The sequence below is a fragment of the Geotrypetes seraphini genome, chromosome 7 (assembly GCF_902459505.1).
Source record: "Geotrypetes seraphini chromosome 7, aGeoSer1.1, whole genome shotgun sequence".
NCBI classification, from domain to species: domain Eukaryota; kingdom Metazoa; phylum Chordata; class Amphibia; order Gymnophiona; family Dermophiidae; genus Geotrypetes; species Geotrypetes seraphini.
This window is the reverse complement of record NC_047090.1, coordinates 176,295,188-176,316,246: the sequence shown is the minus strand read 5'-3', so window position 1 is coordinate 176,316,246 and position 21,059 is coordinate 176,295,188. Positions and strand designations below refer to the sequence as shown.

Here is a 21,059-nt window from a genome sequence, read left to right as displayed (position 1 = left end):
GGGACGTGAGAATAGCTGCCTGCTGTCCCTGGATAACAACTGTTATGGTAAGTAACATTGCTTTATCCCAGGACAAGCAGGCAGGTATTCTCACTAGTGGGTGACCTCCAAGCTAACCTCAATGGGATGGTGGGAGAGTTGGCAACTTAGGAGAATAAATTTTGTAACACTGTTTGGCCAAACTGTCCATCCCTTCTGGAGAAAGTATCCAGACAATAATGAGAGGTGAATGTATGAACCGAGGACCAAGTGGCAGCCTTACAAATCTCCTCAATCGGTGTCGATCGGAGGAAGGCTACAGAGGCTGCCATCGCTCTGACCCTATGGGCTGTGACCTTACAGGGAAGGGGTAATCCAGCCTGGGCATAGCAGAAAGAGATACAAGCCGCCAACTAGTTGGAGATGGTGCGCTTCGAGACAGGGCGTCCCAACTTGTTTGGATCAAAGGAGACGAATAGTTGAAGAGCAGTTCTGTGTGGCTTGGTGCGATCCAGGTAGAAAGCCAAAGCACGTTTACAGTCCAGAGTGTGAAGAGCTGATTCTCCAGGATGAGAATGAGGCTTTGGGAAAAACACTGGAAGTACAATGGATTGGTTGATATGAAATTCAGAAACCACTTTAGGCAGGAATTTAGGATGAGTGCGGAGTACCACCTTGTCATGATGGAAGACTGTGAAAGGCGGGTCCGCCACCAAGGCCTGAAGCTCACTGACCCTGCGAGCAGAAGTGAGGGCCACTAGGAAAACCACTTTCCAAGTGAGAAACTTGAGGGGAGCCTTGTTGAGAGGCTCAAAAGGAGGTTTCATAAGCCGAGAAAGGACCACATTGAGATCCCAAACCACTGGAGGCGGTTTGAGAGGAGGATTGACATGAAAAAGTCCTTTCATAAATCTGGAAACACAGGATGAGCAGAGAGAGGTTTCCCCTTTAGAGGCTGATGGAAAGCCGCAATCGCACTCATATAGAGGTTGACTTGAGACCAGACTGAGACAGGTGTAGAAGATAGTCCAACACAGAGGATAGAGAGGCTCGCCGAGGCTCCGTAGAGTTGGAAATACACCATGAAGAAAATCTAGTCCATTTCTGGGAGTAGCATTGACGAGTAGCAGGCTTCCTGGAAGCCTCCAAGACATTCCTCACCGCCTGGGAAAACTGGTGAGGTGTTAAGTTGAGAGGAACCAAGCTGTCAGGTGGAGAGAGTGCAGGTTGGGATGAAGCAGTGATCCTTGATGTTGAGTAAGCAGTGAAGGAAACACTGGAAGAAGGACCGGTTCCCTGCTGCTGAGTTGAAGCAGAAGGGAGAACCAAGGTTGCCTGGGCCACCGAGGAGCTATCAGAATCATGGTGGCATGGTCGGACTTCAGCTTGACCAGAGTCTTTTGAACGAGAGGAAATGGAGGAAACGCATACAGAAAGCGATTCCCCCAATCCAGCAGGAAGGCATCTGCCTCGAGGCGATGAGGAGTGTAAATCCTGGAGCAAAACTGAGGCAGTTTGAAGTTGTGGGGAGCCGCGAAGAGGTCTATCTGAGGCGTCCCCCACTGTGCAAAGATCTGATGAAGGGGGTTGGAATGGAGAGTCCATTCGTGAGGCTGGAGTAGACGACTCAAGTTGTCCGCCAAGACATTGTCCTTCCCCTGAATGTAGACAGCCTTGAGGAAGGCATTGTGGCGAACCGCCCAATCCCAGACTTTTGAGAGCTTCCTGGCAGAGGGAGGCCGAGCCCGTGCCCCCCTGCTTGTTGACATAATACATGGCGACCTGATTGTCTGTGCGAATGAGGACCACCATGTCGTGAAGCAGATGTTGAAACGCTTGAAGAGCATTGAAGATGGCTCTGAGCTCCAGAAGATTGATTTGATGGAGTCGGTCCGCACTGGTCCAGAATCCCTGAGTGCGAAGACCATCCAGATGTGCCCCCAAGGTATAGGTCGAGGAATCGGTCGTGAGAACCTTCTGGTGGGGTGGAATGTGAAACAGCAAACCTCTGGATAGATTCAAAGAGGTCATCCACAAAAGTAGAGACTGCCGAAGATGTGTCGAGACAACGGATCTGACACTTGAGTCCATTGCGATATCCTGAGATGGAGTCTGGCAAACGGCGTCACATGAACTGTAGAGGCCATGTGCCCCAGGAGGACCATCATGTGTCTCGCTGAGATGGACTGGCGAGAAGACACAGACTGGCAGAGATGAAGAAGAGCCTCCATGCGCTGAGGAGGAAGGAATGCTCTGAGACGGATGGTATCCAGGACCGCCCCGATGAAGGGGAGCGACTGGGTTGGCTGGAGATGAGACTTGGGAAAGTTGATCTCGAAGCCCAAACTCTGTAGGAAGGAGATAGTGGCCAGGGTTGCAGAGATGACCTCCGGCCCCGAGGGGGCCTTGATGAGTCAGTCGTCGAGATAGGGAAAAACCTGAAGACCACTGCTCCGGAGTGCCGCGGCCACCACCACCAGACACTTCGTGAAGACTCTTGGAGACAAGGACAGGCCGAAAGGAAGCACTCGATACTGCAGATGTAGATGTCCCACCCGAAATCTGAGATACTTGCGAGAGGCCGGATGAATGGGAATGTGAGTGTAGGCCTCCTTGAGATCCAGAGAGCACAACCAGTCGTTCCGCTCGAGGAGGGGATAAAGAGAAGCTAGGGTCAGCATGCGAAACCGTTCTTTGACCAAGAACTTGTTGAGGACCCGTAGGTCCAGAATGGGTTGTAGGTCGCCCGTCTTCTTCGGAACAAGGAAGTACCGGGAGTAAAACCCCCGGTTGTGTTGGTCCACAGGGACCGGCTCGACGGCCCGAAGCCGGAGCAAGGCCTGAGCTTCCTGAAGAAGAAGGGCGGTCTGAGTCAAGTTGGAAGGATACTCTCTTGGAGGGTGGTCTGGAGGGACCCGAAGGAATTGAAGAGAATACCCTTCCCTGATGATAGTAGGGACCCAGAGGTCGGTTGTTATCGCCTCCCATCGATGATAAAAACGATGGAGCCGCCCCCCGATGGGAAAAACAGGGGGAGGCAGAACGAGACTGGTTATGCTCTCGAAGGAACAGTCAAAAAGGCTGAGGAGCCTTGGGGACAGTGGACGGCTGAGGCTTTTGCTGAGCTTTCTGAGGGGGCTGCCGCTTCGCAGGTTGCCTCGCAGGTGGAGCTCGCCTCGGTTGATAACGCCGTTGATATATTAAAGGCGGTCGAGACTGCTGAGGCTTAGGCTTCGGCCGAAGAATGGACTGAAAGGACTTTTCATGATCAGACAGTTTCTTCGTGACGGTCTCGATGGATTCGTCAAAAAGATCCGCCCCAGCACACGGGACGTTCGCCAGGCGGTCCTGAAGATTCGGGTCCATGTCAATGGTCCTCAACCAGGCCAACCGGCGCATCGCCACAGAGCAGGCCGCCGCCCGGGCCGAGAGCTCGAAGGCATCATAGGAGGATTGCATCAACTGAAGTCGAAGCTGGGACAGCGAAGCAACCACTTCCTCAAACTCAAAACGAGCCTGGGATTCGACGTAGGGCGTAAACCTCCGAAGCACAGGAAGAAAAAATTCCAAATAGGTGGCAAAATGGAAATTATAATTCAGAACTCAGGACGCCATCATAGAATTCTGATAGATGTGTCGACCAAACTTATCCATTGTTCTGCCCTCGCGGCCTGGAGGCACCGAGGCATACACCTGGGCCGGATGGGACCGCTTGAGCGAGGATTCGACCAGGAGGGACTGATGTGAAAGCTGAGGGCCCTCGAAGCCCTTATGATACACCGTGCGGTACCGAGCATCCAATTTCCCAGGGACCGCAGGGATAGAGTACGGGGACTCAAATACCTCATGAAGGTCTGGTCGAGGAGCTTGTGCAGCGGTAGGCGTAAGGACTCGGCTGGAGGACGAGGCAAATGCATGGTATCGAGATACTCCTTGGAGTATCGAGAGCCAGAATCGAGGGTAATGTCCAGGTCATCCGCCATCTGCCTCAGGAACGAGGAAAAAGACAGTTGGTCCGCCAGCGCCAGTCTTCGAGAAGGGCTGGAAGAAGTCGAGGCCTCGGGCTCCCCCGAGGCCTGAGAACAACATGGTGAGTAAAAAACTTCGGGGTCCTTGAACTCCGGTCCCGGAGGAGACCCAGCCGAAGCAGAGTACCCCATACGAGGCAATTTCTTCTGAGGAGAGACGGTCGAGTGTCGAGAGGAATGCCTCGAAGAGTGCCTGGATCGATGCCCCTCACGATGCCTGGATGGGGATCGGGCCCGACTGGTAGAACACTGATCCCCCGAAATCTCCATAGAGCAGATAGGACTCGAGGCCGTAGATCGGAGAGGCAGAAGATTCGTCGCTTCCCCAGACACCGCCCAGGCTTGATAGGGGGTTCGGAAGAACTCGTCCTGCTTCCGGCTATGCCCAGGACTGGGAGGCCTCGAAGGTGGACGCCACACCGACTCACGGGGAGGAGTAACAGGCTCCAAAAGAGGTAAGTCACTAAGGGAAGCTTTCCTCGAGGAAATAGGCTCTAAGGGAGGCATGTCACTAAAGGAGGCTTTCCTCGAGACACTAGGCTCCAAGGGGGGCATGGCACTACCCGAGGCCGACCTCGAGGCGCGGGATGCTGACTGCTGCTCCTCCTCACCGAGCAACGAGGTCAAACGGCGCGGCGGAGGAGGAGGCCCGCCCCTCGGAATCGGAACTGGGAGGTCACCCTAGATCGAGGCAATCAGCCGGGGTCCCATGGTGTTCATGAGTTCCACAAACTGAGCCTCCAGAAGGGACTGCAACGAAGCCGATATGGAGGAATCCGCACCAAAAGGGGGCCCTTCCGCACGGTCTCCGCGCTCCTTCGGTGCCGAGTGCTTCTGCTTGTCAGCCTTCGGCACTTTGAGCACCACCGGTGGAACAGTAGGGGTCGGAGCCTGGTCCGAGGAGACGGAGGAAGGCACCGGCGCCGAGGTCGAGGCCGAAACCGGCGTGAACGATGCCGGCTTCAGAAGACTCGAAACAGCCGGGGAGGCCGAGGGCTTCGTAGATGGAGTCGAAGCACCAGTCGATGTCGAAGCTGTAGGATCCAATGCAGCTTCCATCTTGAACATGGACTCCCACATCAGACAGCGACGCTTAAACGCTCACGCTGTCAGAGTGGAGCAAAGCTGGCACGATTTCGGAAAGTGGTCCGGACCCAGACACTGGAGGCAGCGTCGATGCGGGTCCGTGAGCGAAATCGCGCGCTGGCACTTGCTACACTTTTTAAAACCGGTGATCGGCCGGGACATAGGCCGGAAAAGCTCCGCCGCAAGGTCGAAGGCGCGGGGCCCAAGCCACGCGGCCGACCTGGAGTCAGAAGAAAAATTTTTTTTTTTTTTTTTAAAAAGAAATCAAAGAAAGAAACAACACACGGCAAGAGTAAAAGGAACTCAACCCGCGGCGATGCAGAAGGCAAAAAATCGAATTCAATGGGCGCAGAAATGAAGTAAACTTCTCAGCTCCGTGGAAGAAAAAGAACTGAGGAGACGCGCCCGGAGCATCGGGCGGGAAGGCACTGGCGCATGCGCGGTGCGGGCATCTCGAAACTTCTAAGTTTCTTCAAGCAAGACATGCTTGTGAGACGTCCGTATCGGGGCTCTGTCGGATGACATCACCCACTAGTGAGAATACCTGCCTGCTTGTCCTGGGATAATGCGTTATTTGTTGAATGGCAACTCCTGTCAGAATCATTAAAAGTTTGTTATTATTGGAAGATATTCTTATCTATTTATTAAACCTTTAATAGAACTTTATACCATCCCCCTCCCCCTATGTACTTTCATTGAAAATGGTGTCTAATCATTACAATAATTTGTCAATGGCCCCCAAATCTTTGATATTTTCTGTGCACTTGATGTAAAATATAAAATGAATAAAGAAATTTAAAAAAATAAAAAAAATTGTTATAATTCCCTTTTTTTATGGCAATTGCTCTTTCCATTTTGTAAATGTGGCACAACGAATTCCACCAGAAGGTATAGTTAAGTCTACTGTAATTTTTCCAGTTACTAGTTATATGGTGATATGTTCTCCCTTCATTGCAATCATTAATTATCCAACCTAGAAAAACAATTTTAATTGTACTTAAAATCACTATAGCTTTATCTTTAAATACAAACATGCACCCGCACCCAAGATGTGTAGCCACAGATGGGTCATAGCCCCTCCATTCAGAGCATAAACATACGAAAGGTGAAATTTGGGCCCCACCAACAAAGTCAGTCCTAACCACACCACTGACATTCAGGATTGTCTAGAAAGAAAATAGGACTTACTTTTTTGGAGCAGGATCATAAAACTTGTACTGATCCATTATTTTTTCTTCTAGTTTCTCCTTTTGTCTCCTTAGTGCATTCAATTTATCACTGCAAGAGAAAAGTATGATTTAAGATTTCAAAAGGCACTCAGACCCTGATTCTACAAGGGATCTTCAAAAAGTTTCTGCACTTTTAGTTTTTAAACACTATTTATTAAATCTCTCAAAAGTAAATTACATCAATACCTTCCCCAACCATTTCCCATGAAAATATGAAACTGTGGAAACTTTTTGAAGAATCCTTGTATAAATGGCGCCTAAAACATAGGTGCCAAGGAACGTGGCGCTTAGCACATGTCAATCTTAGGTTAGGCACCATTTACAGAATTCTGCCTATATCCAAAACAGGCACCTACATGTCAAACATGCCCACAATCTACTCCAAGAATGTCTACTTTCTGGTAGGCGCCTTGGACTAGGCATCTTTTATAGAATCTGGGCCTCAGTGCATGCCATGACTAGCCATGAGAAAGTGACTTCCTGTTAGCCAAAAAAGAGGTGGTGCTATCAAAGCCAAGAATATGCCCCTAGGGCAAAAGTTCTATTAATGGCCAATTTATTCAATAATAGGGTTCCCACTGCTTAAATAAAATACATCTTAAGTTCATCACTAGATTCCTGTCCTCCCCTTACACTTTATGGTTTTTTCTGCATTTTCCAACATCATTAAAAAAGTGATAATCTCCTCTACTCCTTTCTCTGACCCTATTCCTACCCGGCAACTTAGTTCTCTCCTCTGAAATCATTTTTGCCCTTCTGTGTCAGCATATCATTTTTCACAGCAATTATTCTTACTGCCTTCGGTTTAACTTATCCCACTGCTCATTAGTCAAACTTATTTAGACCTTTCTTGCCCTGCTAACTACTGCCCCCACAAGCTCTCCTGCTATTTACATTCAATTTACTTAAACATGCTATTCCCCTCCATTACCTTGACCAATCTGGCTTTCTGAAAATTTCAGCAACAGTTTCATAGCCTAGACCAGAAGTTACCACTCAAGCCTTGACTTATATGTTCTTTTGGCACTTGTTTGTATGCTCCGTCCTTACTTGCATTTGGATCTGTTCTATTTTGATTGTCTTAGGTCAATCATCATACCCACAGTGTGTCTTTTGGTGGACCCTTCACTACCACTATCCATTAGTTGGTGTGTACTAAAACTGATCGGGGCTGGAGTTGCCGCCATACAGTGAGAGATTGGAGAAACTGGGCCTCTTCTCCCTTGAAAAGAGGAGACTGAGAGGGGACATGATCGAAACATTCAAGATAATGAAGGGAATAGACTTAGTAGATAAAGACAGGTTGTTCACCCTCTCCAAGGTAGAGAGAACGAGAGGCCACTCTCTAAAGTTGAAAGGGGATAGATTCCGTACAAACATAAGGAAGTTCTTCTTCACCCAGAGTGGTAGACAACTGGAACGCTCTTCCGGAGTCTGTTATAGGGGAAAACACCCTCGAGGGATTCATGACAAAGTTGGACAAGTTCCTGCTAAATTGGAACGTACGCAGGTGAGGCTGGACTCATTTAGAGCACTGGTCTTTGACCAATATTTGGTCTTTTTACTACTGTTATGCTGTTAACAAAATTGTAAGTTTTATGTTGAATTGTAGCTGTTGTATACCACTTTGGGTGAATCTCTTCATGAAAGCAGTTAATAAATTCCAATAAGTAAATAAATTAGTTACACAGAACATGGCTCATACTTCTCTGTACTCGTATACTGTTAGGAAAGCTGATGTATTTCAAACTAAGGTGAGAATAAGTCACATAGCTTAAGCAGCAGAACTCGGCTCCCCTACTCTCCAAAAGCATAGAGGAAACAACTTAAGAAAAAGCCTGCAGTATCTTAAACTTGGACAATGCCTGGTGAAAGTGGCAGCAGTTCCTTACATATACTGCTTCTGCTCCTCATGGTAGTGTTCCTTGCTTTCCATATTGTGTTCCAACAATATCTGGTTCTGCTGGCTCAGCATCTGAATCTGGCTCAGAAGATGATGGTTCTCCTCTTCCAGATTTCCCTTCAGACGGGTCAGTAGCTACAATATATCAAACATGGAAATCACAGACTGGCAAGATCAAAGCTTTCATTCTTGGCTTCTAGCATCAGAAAGGTATACTTATTTTGATTATGCTAAACATTAGGTTCCTCAAAGCATGCAATAGTCAGAGAAGTATGGTTATTCACCTATCTCTAGGATTTGGAAATGATCAAATGCGTCTACTTCATACTAATTGCCACAGAAGATAAAGACAGGTTGTTCACCCTCTCCAAGGTAGGGAGAATGAGAGGGCACTCTCTAAAGTTAAAAGGGGATAGATTTCGTACAAATGAAAGGAAGTTCTTCTTCACCCAGAGAGTGGTGGAAAACTGGAACGCTCTTCCGGAGGCTGTTATAGGGGAAAACACCCTCCAGGGATTCAAGACAAAGTTGGACAAGTTCCTGCTAAATTGGAACGTACGCAGGTAAGGCTAATCTCAGTTAGGGCACTACTCTTTGATCTGGGGGCTGCCGCAGGAGCGGACTGCTGGGCACGATGGACCACTGGTCTGACCCAGCAGTGGCAATTCTTATGTTCCCTAAGCCCTCCTCTCTGTCCTCCCCACTCTTTCCATACACCCCATGTCACACTCGCGCCCTCCTTCCCACTCCGTACCTCTTTAAATCTTCACCAGTGCAGAGCAGCTTCTCTAAAGCTGCTTGCACCGGCGTTGGCTTTCCATCTGATGTCACTTCCTGGCCTCACGACCCAAAAGTGATTTCAGAGGGAGCGATGCTAGCATGAGCAGCAGGCCAGAGTAGTTGCTCACGCTGATGAAGATTTAAAGAGGTATGGAGAGAAGGGAGGTCGTGAGAGTAGCATGGGGGGCAGAGACGTGCCAGTGCCCCCAAGATGACGCCCAGGGCGGTCTGTCCCCCCTTACTCTACCAATGAATGGCCATGCAATATTTTTTTTAAACTTTAATAATATAGCTATACAAGGATAATGATAAAGAGGGTCAGATGCTGATTTGTATATTTTATATAAAATCTGTGTCCTGAGATATGATCACTCTATTTGACAATCATGTATAACGTAGATGTATGTTCTTCCAAAACATTTCTACATTTAGATTCATCTTGACAATCTTGTTTTGCAACAACATCAGTTCAGCCATATATCTGTATTCTGAATTGTACTAGCTGTAGAAATGCATTGAATATAAGAACCCAAATACTTGGGGACGTGGCTTGGAGACATAAGGAAATGGTGGGGTGAATGATCTGCTCCGCGGTAAAAGGATAATTGTGGTAAAATAAGCTACAAAAGAATATCACAAATCATCTCAAAAGGGTGGAGTTGAAGGCAAAATGGCATCGGGTAAGTTGGGAGTGAGCTTAGGAAGTAATAAAAGAACAAAAATGAAGCTGGCAACTCCCTCAAAAGTTCCATTACCAACAGAAGAAACTGAAACTAAAGATATTTTTAAAGAGCTCTGGCAGGGGCGTGGCTTGGAAGCGCATGGCAATAGTCGGGTGAACGGTGAGCTCCGTCCCGATAGATCGTTTTAAAGATTATTTAAGTTACAAAAGTTAACTTTTCTTGTTGGATACGGGAGAATTAATTATAAATATGGCGTCTGGAAAGAATAACAAAGCTGATTCAGCTTTTGTGATGCCGGCAAATGCAAAAAGAGCCAAACCCGAGCCTCCGACCCCTTCGAAAAAACAGGCAGAGAAGGAAGTTGTTGAAACAGCTGAAATATTGAAGGAACTGAAAGCAATTAAAGAAATTGTGCTAGGAAACTCCAAGGATATTAAAGAGGTTAAGAAGGAAGTAAATATTCTTAACAGGAAAATCGAGCTGGTGGAGAATAAGATTGTTAATCTTAATGATAGAATTCTGGCAGTTGAAACAGATTTATTCAAATTCAAGCCGGTGCAAAAGAAAATGGATATACTTACGCAAATGCTGGAGGATTGTAGTAATAGGGAGAGAAGAAGTAATTTAAGATTACTTGGGATTCCGGAAGGGGCAGAAGAAAATAATATTACTTCCTTTCTGGAGAATCTCCTCCCTAAAATCCTCCCTCTCAACTTTAAATATCCTATTGAAATCGAAAGAGCTCACAGAATACCAGTCAGGAGGAATGATACTCAAAGGGGACCTCGTCCAATAATATTTAAGCTCTTAAGACATCAGCAAGTATTTGATATTATTCGGCTGGCTAAAGAAAATAAGAACTTAAAGTTTCAGGACTCTCGCATACACTTTGTTCCAGATTTTGCTCCTGCCACTGCAGCAAAAAGGAAAAAATTTCTTGATATGAGACCACAGCTCAGAAGTCTTGGAGCAAAATATGGGTTGATTTATCCAGCGATGATGAAAGTGACTTTCAAGAATAAAACAATGAATTTCAAGGAACCAGAAGAGTTGCAGGACTTTTTGCAGAAACAAGAGGAACTTATGATTACATAGAGACATGGACTTTATTATTTATTTTTTAGATGCTCTGTGTTGCATTTTAATTTCTTTAAAAGATGCAGTTCATTGTATTATATATTTGGTGCTTTTAATACAGTCATTAATACAGTTAGTACAGTTTACTGGCTTTAGAATTGAAATGGTTCCATATTTGGAATCTTATCCTTTTATGGAGTTATGGAATCACTTACAGGCTGTTTATTTTTGATGCTGATGTAGTTTTGATGAGTAACCTCATATGGTATTACTTATATAGTAATATGCTTTTATGTCAAAAGATTATTGGAATGGAAAAGGAAAGGAAGAGGAAGGAAGAAAAAAAAAGAACAGGAAAGGGGAAAAAAAAAGATTTTTGTTATGAATCACTTTATTCTTAATATTGATTGGTGTTCTACATAAAAGTTTTGTTTGGTTTTTATTAAAGAAAATTCTTTTAAGGGGGTCGGTTTAGATATTAGGGATTTGAGGAAATGGTTTAATTATTAAAATATGATTATAGATTTTTTTTTGTTTTTTGAATGTTCTATGGGGGGAATTCTTTTTACCTGATTATCTATGTGTGTTTTCAAGCTTACACATTTATTAAAGGGTGGGGGGGGTGGGAATAGGGTGGAGGGATGGGAAGGGGAGGGGGGAGGGGGATGATTAATGTTTCTTTAAGACATGAAGTTGGGAAAAATGCAGAAATTGAAATGTTTATTGAAAATAGGATAAATGTAAAATTTTAATTTTTCTTTTATAATCTTATTTTCGGGGGGGGGGGGGGTAAGGGATGGGGGAATTGGATGAAGAAAATATATTTACTTAATGTGCTGAGGTCTGATCATCTTTATTATTATAGAAATATTTGCCAAAATTTAATTATAAAATAGATGGATATAAAAATTTATTCTATTAATGTCAATGGTTTAAATCATCCTATTAAGAGAAAGAAAGTACTAACGTTCCTTAAAAAGCAAAATGCGGACATATATTTTATTCAAGAGTCGCACCTTTCTGAGCATGAATCTAAAAAGTTATCTGGGGGTTGGATTTCTAAATGCTTCTTTGCACCTGCAATAGGGAAAAAAGCTGGGGTTGCTGTCCTGATAAATAGGAAATGCACTGCTGATTTCAAATTAATAAACCATGATCCTTTAGGAAGATGGGTGCATATCAATATGGTTCTGGGAAATACAACCCTGGATTTATTAAATTTATATGCTCCTAATTCGAATCAAATGGAGTTTTTCAAACAAGTTCAACAATTACTGTTACCATTGGCTACTTCTAATTTAATAGTAGCAGGGGATTTCAATGCTGTAATGGATCCAATTTTGGATAAGAGACCAAGTAGAATTATGAAATCGTTAGGTTTAGATAATTTGGTTCAATCTTGTAATTTAGTTGATATATGGCGCATTCTTCATTTTAATGATCGGGAATTCTCTTTTTGTTCTCAGGTCCACAAATCTTTCTCACGAATTGATTATATATTCGTGTCTAATAATATAGCGCAGCGAGTGATGAATGCAGTTATTGATCCCATTGTAATTTCAGATCATGCTGGTGTGTGGATTGACTTTCAGAATAATGATGTAGTACATTTCAATCCAATTTGGAGATTTGATAATGCTTTACTTGCGGATTCAAACTTTCTGGAAGATTTTAAATTAAAGATGAATGAATTTTTTCAAATAAATAATTCGGACAATATTAATGCTGAGATTTTGTGGGACGCATTTAAAGCAACAATAAGAGGAAATATTATTTCATATTCAGCATTTATCAAAAAACAACTTAAAAAACAATATGTTGATTTGGAAAAACAAATTAAAGTATTGGAGAATAAATTAATTGAGAAATGGGAACATAATACATTACAAAATTTATTAAAAGTAAAAGCGAAATATAATGAGATTTCTTCTCAATTTGTGAGGAAAGATATCTTCTATAAGCAAGTTCAGTATTATGGTAATTCAAACAAAGCTGGAAGATTATTAGCTAATTTTCTCAAAGCAAAAAAAAGGAAATCTAAGATTATTGCAATTAAAGACACACAAGGCAACACACACACTAACACCAAAAATATTTTAATACAATTTCTTGATTTTTATAAAGATTTATATTCTTCTGAATCTTATGAAAATAAAGAACAAGAGGGATTAAATTTCTTAAACTCATTTATTGGACCAAATGTTCCGGATCATATAAAACGAAGTTTAGAAGATATCTTTAAAAGAAATAGAATCAGCATTGAAGTCTCTTAGAGTTGGATCCGCTCCGGGTGGTGATGGTTATACTGTTGAATTCTATAAAACATTTCAAAATATCATCTTACCATATTTATTAAATTTGTATCAATACCAAATAAATAATGGGAATATATCAGGTACTATGGCTGATTCAGTAATTATTGTCTTACCAAAACCAAACAGGGATCCTACCTTGGTTTCAAATTACAGGCCTATATCTTTATTAAATGTAGATGGTAAGTTGCTTGCTAAAGTATTAGCAATAAGATTGGCAAAAGCTCTTCCTTTTATTATTGATGTACACCAAACAGGATTTATTGCTAAAAGACACTCATCAAACAATACTAGATTAGCATTTCACTCTTTAAATTTCGTGAAAAATTTGAATGATCCAGCTTTTATGCTATCTTTAGATGTAGAAAAAGCATTTGATAGAGTGGAATGGAGTTATATGTATCAAGCTCTGGAATAGGCCCCGGTTTTATTAAAATGGTTCAGACTTTGTATAGCTCTCCTGGTGCAAGATTATATATTAATAACAATTTATCAGATAGATTTAACTTGCGTAGGGGAGTTAGACAAGGATGTCCTTTGTCCCCCTTACTTTTTGATCTTGTTTTAGAACCCTTATTAATTGCAATTAATCAAACTAAGGAGATAAAGGGAATCCCATTTTCTTACTGGGAATTTAAACTTTCTGCATATGCAGATGATATATTATTATATTTAAGAGAACCGGGGAATACTGTTCCAAGTTTACTTAATCTTCTAGAGAAATTTGGGAAATTTTCTGGATATAAAATTAATTGGAGTAAATCGGAAATTCTTCCAATTAATGTTCACTGTACCAAAGGCTTATTTGATTCATATTCATTTATTTGGAAAGAAGAAGGATTAAAATATTTAGGAATTATTATCAAAAATACAATTGAAGATACAGTCAAAGAAAATGAAAAACTTTTATTAAAAAAAATAACAGAAATGTGTGAGCAATGGAATCCTTTACATCTTTCTTGGTGGGGAAGAGTCCAAACAATTAAAATGATGATGTTGCCTGTGGTTTGTTATCAAATGAGTATGATACCAATATTTTTTCAGGGGTCATTCTATAAAAAGTTAAATAATATTCTTACAAAGTTTGTTTGGTTTGGGAAAAAAACCGGAATTGCTTTAGTATCTTTACAAAGACCAATTGTGGAGGGAGGGGTAAATTTTCCAAATTTTTATAGGTACCATCAAGCCTATATTCTAAGACAGGGTATGTATTGGATCCTCCCAGATCTCATGGAGAATGTACCAGATTGGCTATATCTAGAATGGCGGCTCCTGTTCCCACTACATTTAGAACATCTAATTAGTATAAACATGCCAAGACGATATAAGGATAACAGAATTCTATTGGATACTTGGAAGACATTAAGATATATTAGTAATCTATCACCAGAACCAATTGCTAAATCATTAAATCAATCAATTTGGGTAAACTCCAGGATCAAGATTGGCGAATACAAAATCGTCTGGAAACAATGGATAATTGCAGGTATACGAACATTGAATGATGTTATTTCAGAAGGAACAATGCTTAGTTTTTCACAATTGCAACATAAATTTGGATTAAATAAAACACAATATTTTAAATGGTTGCAATTGAAGCAAGCTATTCAGGCAGGGTTCCCTGAATGGAAAGTGCTTAATACTCAATATAGTATGCAGGTTCTATGTTTCCAGGCGGATTTCTTGGGTCACCAAGCCGCAAAATGGTACAAATTGTTAAATGGATTTTTAAATAAAAAAAAGAAAACTGGACTTAGGGATATTTGGAGTATTGAGATTGTTCAGACAATATCTGAGTCTCAATGGCCACAATTTTGGTCCTGGAGATTAAGATCTACAAAGTCAGCATCTATGAGTCAAACTTGGATGTTTTTGTTACATAGAGTTTTATGGACCCCTACGCGCTTACAAAAGATAGATAGTACTAGATGCTGGCATTGCAGAATAGAAGTTGGGACATTAGACCACTTAATTTTTTTTTGTCCCTGTGTAAATGCATTTTGGAAACTAATTTGGCCCCAAATTAATGAATTACTAGAAAATCATGTAGGACTCTCATATGATACTATACTATTTGGTACAGCAATGAGAACTCAGAGTCCGATTACAGCAAACAATAACAAACTATTATTAATATTGACAGAGGTCGCCATGCAACAAATAACTCAAATTTGGAAGGATTATACCAAATTAAACTATACATTTTGGTGGAATTCAGTCTGTCATATATACAAAATGGAAAAAATAGCATTACAACAGGGAAATATTCATAATTTTAAGAAAATTTGGAAACCATTGACTCGTTATTCCAATGATCAGATTTCATAGCACATTAGTAATGATTATATAAGAATGGGGAGGGGAGGGGAATGTATATTATATGGATTTAAGAAATAAAAAAAGGGGGAGGGTTATATTTTATGTGATAAGATGAATTATTTGTAATCACAATTTTTCATGTGTTAATTGAAGTTTTATATACAATTAAATTATTGTAAGAATGAAAAATTTATAAATAAAATATTTAAAAAAAAAATAAAGAGCTCTGGCAAATTAAAGAGATAGTGTTACAAAACGCAAAAAAAATTCAAGAGGTCAAAGAAGAGATTGCGAGTCTTAATATTAGACTGCAGATAGTTGATGTTAAAGTGGATCAATTAGAAAAACGAGTTGAAAAGACAGAAATAGAAATAATACAGTGCAAAACGGATTGTAAAGAAATAGAAATGTTAAAGAAAGACCTTGAAGAGTGTTCAAATAGAGAAAGAAGGAATAATTTAAGAATTATTGGGGTGCCGGAGGGTATAGAAAAAAAATGACCCCATTGCCTTTCTTGAACAGTTTTTGCCTAAAATTATACTGCTTAAAACTAAATTCCCACTGGAGCTCAAAAGGGCTCACAGGATCCCAACAAAAAGGAATGATAATCAGAGGGGACCGTGTCCTTTAATTTTTAAGCTGCTCCATTACCAACATGTTGTAGAAATTATTAAGCTGGCAAAAGAGAATAAGAATCTTAAATGCCAGGATTCAAAAATTTACATAGTGCCGGACTTTGCGAAGGCAACGGCTTACAAAAGAAAAAAGTTACTTGAGCTACGCCCGCAACTAAAGTCGATCGGAGCTAGATACGGTTTGATGTACCCAGCAATCATGCGGGTCACTTATGCAAATAAAACTTCAAATTTTGAGGATCCATTGAAATTACAGGAGTTTTTGGAGAACTGTGATCAGCCCATGACTACATGAACTATGATTGTGTGAATTGCGTTTGGATGCGATGGGATTGATTTATTTTGAAAATTGGGATTTTTTTTTTCCTTCTTCGTTTTGTTTGCATTCTGTTGCAGCTTATTGGTGGGGATTATGTGGAGTTGGTGAGCTAGGGATTTCCTCTTTGGGAAGTCACAGTTTGAATTTGAATTGATTTGAAATACTGGTAAAGATGCATGGAAGGCTGAAGATATAAGATTCTATGAATGCATCATTCCACATGCTGTAGTTTTCAGCAAAGATCAATATCCAAGCGACCGAAATGCAAGGGACCTGGGGAGAGGAAGAAGCGATATGGATTGCTCTGAAAAGAGAAGATGGAACTTCTATCTACGTGGGTGTAGTCTACAGACCTCCGACTCAATCGCAGCAAATTGATAAGGATCTGATTGTGGATATCCAAAAGTTTGGAAAGAAAGAGGAGGTTCTGCTGTTGGGAGATTTCAACCTGCCGGATGCGGACTGGAATGTTCAGTCTGCGGAATCGGAAAGAAGTAGGGAGATAGTGGATGCCTTTCAAGAGGCTCTGCTCAGACAAATGGTGATGGAACCCACAAGGGAAAAAGCGATATTGGATCTGGTCCTCACAAATGGAGAGAGTATCTCTAATGTTCGAGTGGGTGCTCACCTGGGAAATAGCGATCATCAAACGGTTTGGTTTGATATAACGGCTAAAGTGGAGAGCGACCGCACGATACTTAAAGTCCTAGATTTCAAACGTACAGACTTTAATGCAATGGGAAAGTACCTGAAGAAAGAGCTGTTAGGATGGGAGGACATAAGAGAAGTGGAAAGACAGTGGTCTAAGCTGAAAGGAGCGATAAAAATGGCTACGGACCTTTATGTGAAGAAAATCAATAAAAACAAGAGAAAAAGGAAGCCAATATGGTTCTCCAACCTAGTGGCTGAGAAAATAAAGGCGAAAGAGTTGGCGTTCATGAAATATAAAAAAAACCAAAAAGAGGAGAGCAGAAAGGACTACAGGGTGAAACTGAAAGAAGCCAAGAGAGAGATACGTTTGGCGAAGGCACAGGCGGAAGAACAAATGGCTAAAAATGTAAAAAAGGGAGATGAAAATTTTTTCTGATATATTAGTGAAAGGAGGAAGATAAAAAATGGAATTGCTAGGCTAAAAGATGCTGGGAACAAATATGTGGAGAGTGATGAGGAGAAAGCAAATGTGCTAAACAAATACTTCTGTTCTGTGTTCACAGAAGAAAATCCTGGAGAAGGACCGAGATTGTCTGGCAAAGTTACACGAGAAAATGGAGTAGATTCTGCGCCGTTCACGGAGGAGGGTGTTTATGAGCAACTTGAAAAACTGAAGGTGGACAAAGCGATGGGACCAGATGGGATCCATCCCAGGATACTAAGGGAGCTCAGAGAGGTTCTGGCGAGTCCTATTAAAGACTTGTTCAACAAATCTCTGGAGACGGGAGTGATTCCTGGGGATTGGAGGAGAGCGGATGTGGTCCCTATTCATAAAAGTGGTCACAGGGATGAAGCAGGAAACTACAGGCCGGTGAGCCTCACTTCAGTTGTTGGAAAAATAATGGAAGTGTTGCTGAAAGAAAGGAGTGTACTTCCTTGAATCTAATGGGTTACAGGATCCGAGGCAACATGGCTTTACAAAAGGTAAATCGTGCCAAACGAACCTGATTGAATTTTTTGATTGGGTGACCAGAGAGCTGGATCGAGGACATATGCTAGATGTAATTTACTTGGATTTCAGCAAAGCCTTTGATACAGTTCCTCATAGGAGGCTGTTGAACAAACTTGAAGGGCTGAAGTTAGGACCCAAAGTGGTGAACTGGGTCAGAAACTGGCTGTCGGACAGACGCCAGAGGGTGGTGGTTGAGGAAGTCGCTCGAAGGAAGGAAAGGTGACTAGTGGAGTCTCTCAGGGTTCGGTGCTGGGGCCAATCCTGTTCAATATGTTTGTGAGTGACATTGCTGAAGGGTTAGAAGGAAAAGTGTGCCTTTTTGCAGATGATACCAAGATTTGTAACAGAGTAGACACCGAAGAGGGAGTGGAAAATATGAAAAAGGATCTGCAAAAGTTAGCGGAATGGTCTAATGCCTGGCAACTAAAATTCAATGCAAAGAAATGCAGACTAATGCATTTGGGGATTAATAATAGGAAGGAACCGTATATGCTGGGAGGAGAGATGCTGATATGCACGGACGGGGAGAGGGACCTTGGGGTGAAAGTGTCCGAAGATCTAAAGGCAAAAAAACAGTGTGACAAGGCAGTAGCTGCTTCCAGAAGGATGCTGGGCTGTATAAAGAGAGGCATAGTCAGTAGATGGAAGAAGGTGTTGATGCCCCTGTACAGGTCATTGGTAAGGCCCCACTTGGAGTATTGTGTTCAGTTTTGGAGACCGTATCTGGCGAAAGACGTAAGAAGACTTGAGGCGGTCCAGAGGAGGGCGACGAAAATGATAGGAGGCTTGCGCCAGAAGACGTATGAGGAGAGACTGGAAGCCCTGAATATGTATACCCTAGAGCAGTGTTTTTCAACCTTTTTTGGGCAAAGGCACACTTGTTTCATGAAAAAAATCACGAGGCACACCACCATTAGAAAATGTTAAAAAATTTAACTCTGTGCCTATATTGACTATATATAAAGTAATTCTCTTGAATAGAAATCAAATAAACACAAAGAAAGTATTTTATAATGCTGCCACCGCCAACAACACCGTTGGCGGCGGTGGCACTCAAGTGGCTAAAGAGCCGCAGTTTGCCGGCCTAGGGACAACACTGGAGGGTGGCCAGCTGTGCACCCCCTTGGGACGTAAACCCGGGGTGGGGCAGACCGCCCCCCCCCACCCTGGTATGCCACTATCTATACCTCACTCCCTCCCTATGACCAAAAATTCTCCTTTCTTCTATTCCCCGTGTACACAACCATCTCTTTCCCTCCCTTCCTCTCTCCAAAGTCCATGCCTTCTGTGTCCAAACACTCATTCCCTCCCTTCCTCTCTCCCAAGTCCATTTCTTCTGTGTCCAAAAACGCATTCCCTCCCCCACCTCAGCATCTCTTTCCCTCCCTTCCTCTCTCCCAAGTCCATTTCTTCTGTGTCCAAAAACGCATTCCCTCCCCCACCTCAGCATCTCTTTCCCTCCCTTCCTCTCTCCCAAGTTCATGCCTTGTGTCCAAAACGCACTCCCTCCCCCCTTTTGTGTTCCGTGTTTGCCTCCCAGCCCATCTTTGCAACTTTCTCAGCAAAACGAAGCTCAAGCCGCAAGGCTTGTCTTCTGCTTCCTGCCTGCCCTGCCGCGCACAAATAGCCGAACGGAAGTATTCTCCGACGTCAGCGCTGACGTCGGAGGGCAGGCTTTGCTTAAGCCCTCCCTCCGACGTCAGCGCTGACATCGGGGAACGCTTGCGATCGGCTATATGTTAGCTGCAGGGCAGCAGGAACAGAAGACGAGCCTCGCGGCTCGAGATGTATTGAACTCCGCGTGTCCCCCGTCCAGCTCTCTCCTGTCCATGTGGGGCGGACCGCCCCTCTCCCTAGACTGGTGGTACTGCCCTGATGGCGGCCCTGACCGTACGGCACACCAGGCAACATCTCGCGGCACACTAGTGTGCCGCGGAACAGCGGTTGAAAAACGCTGCCCTAGAGGAAAGGAGAGACAGGAGAGATATGATTCAGACATTCAAATACTTGAAGGGTATTAACGTAGAACAAAATCTTTTCCAGAGAAAGGAAAATGGTAAAACCAGAGGACATAATTTGAGATTGAGGGGTGGTAGATTCAGGGGCAATGTTAGGAAATTCTACTTTACGGAGAGGGTAGTGGATGCCTGGAATGCGCTCCCGAGAGAGGTGGTGGAGAGTAAAACTGTGACTGAGTTCAAAGAAGCGTGGGATGAACACAGAAGATTTAGAATCAGAAAATAATATTAAATATTGAACTAGGCCAGTACTGGGCAGACTTGCACGGTCTGTGTCTGTGTATGGCCGTTTGGTGGAGGAAGGGCTGAGGAGGGCTTCAATGGCTGGGAGGATGGGCTGGAGTAAGATGGGCTGGAGTAAGTCTTAACAGAGATTTCGGCAGTTGGAACCCAAGCACAGTACCGGGTAAAGCTTTGGATTCTTGCCCAGAAATAGCTAAGAAGAAAAAAATGTAAAAAAAAAAAAATAAAAATTTAAATTGAATCAGGTTGGGCAGACTGAATGGACCATTCGGGTCTTTATCTGCCATCATCTACTATGTTATAGTGGATATCAGCAACAGATATAGTGGACTCTATCAAAGGACACAGAGAACATCAGCGGCCGACAGAGAGGATAACAGCAACTGTCAGAATGGACACATATTTAGGATATAACCCTGCTGGAAAGGGTACAAAGGCGAGCTACAAAGCTAGTAAAAGGTATGGGAAATTTGAGCTACAAAGAATGCCTCAGAAAACTGAGCTTGTTCACTCTAGAGAAAAGAAGAATGCGTGGAGATATGATAGAGACTTTTAAAATACTAAAAGGACTAGATAAAATCCAGCAAGATGCATCGTTATTCACGTTGTCAAATGTGACTCGGACGAGAGGTCATGTACTGAAATTGAGAGGCGACAGGCCCAGGACAAATGTCAGGAAGTTCTGTTTTGCACAGCGAGTGGTGGACACTTGGAACGCTCTCCCGGAGAAGGTTGTGACGGAGACCTCCATTATAGGATTCAAGGGCAAGTTGGATGCATACCTC

At 42.9% G+C, this 21,059-nt stretch overlaps 1 protein-coding gene across 5 annotated transcripts in view; it reads right to left on the bottom strand.

Annotated features, from left to right (window-relative positions):
- The window catches only part of CCDC88C (coiled-coil domain containing 88C), a 338,359-nt gene that overhangs the window by 29,183 nt on the left and 288,117 nt on the right, over positions 1 to 21,059 (bottom strand). For all 5 annotated transcript variants that reach the window (XM_033951005.1, XM_033951004.1, XM_033951007.1 and 2 more), the window contains exons 23-24: positions 8,215 to 8,360; positions 6,282 to 6,371 (exon numbers count right to left, since the gene is read on the bottom strand). In XM_033951005.1, coding sequence (XP_033806896.1) covers positions 6,282 to 6,371; positions 8,215 to 8,360 — 236 coding nt within the window. The remainder of the gene's footprint in view (positions 1 to 6,281; positions 6,372 to 8,214; positions 8,361 to 21,059) is intronic.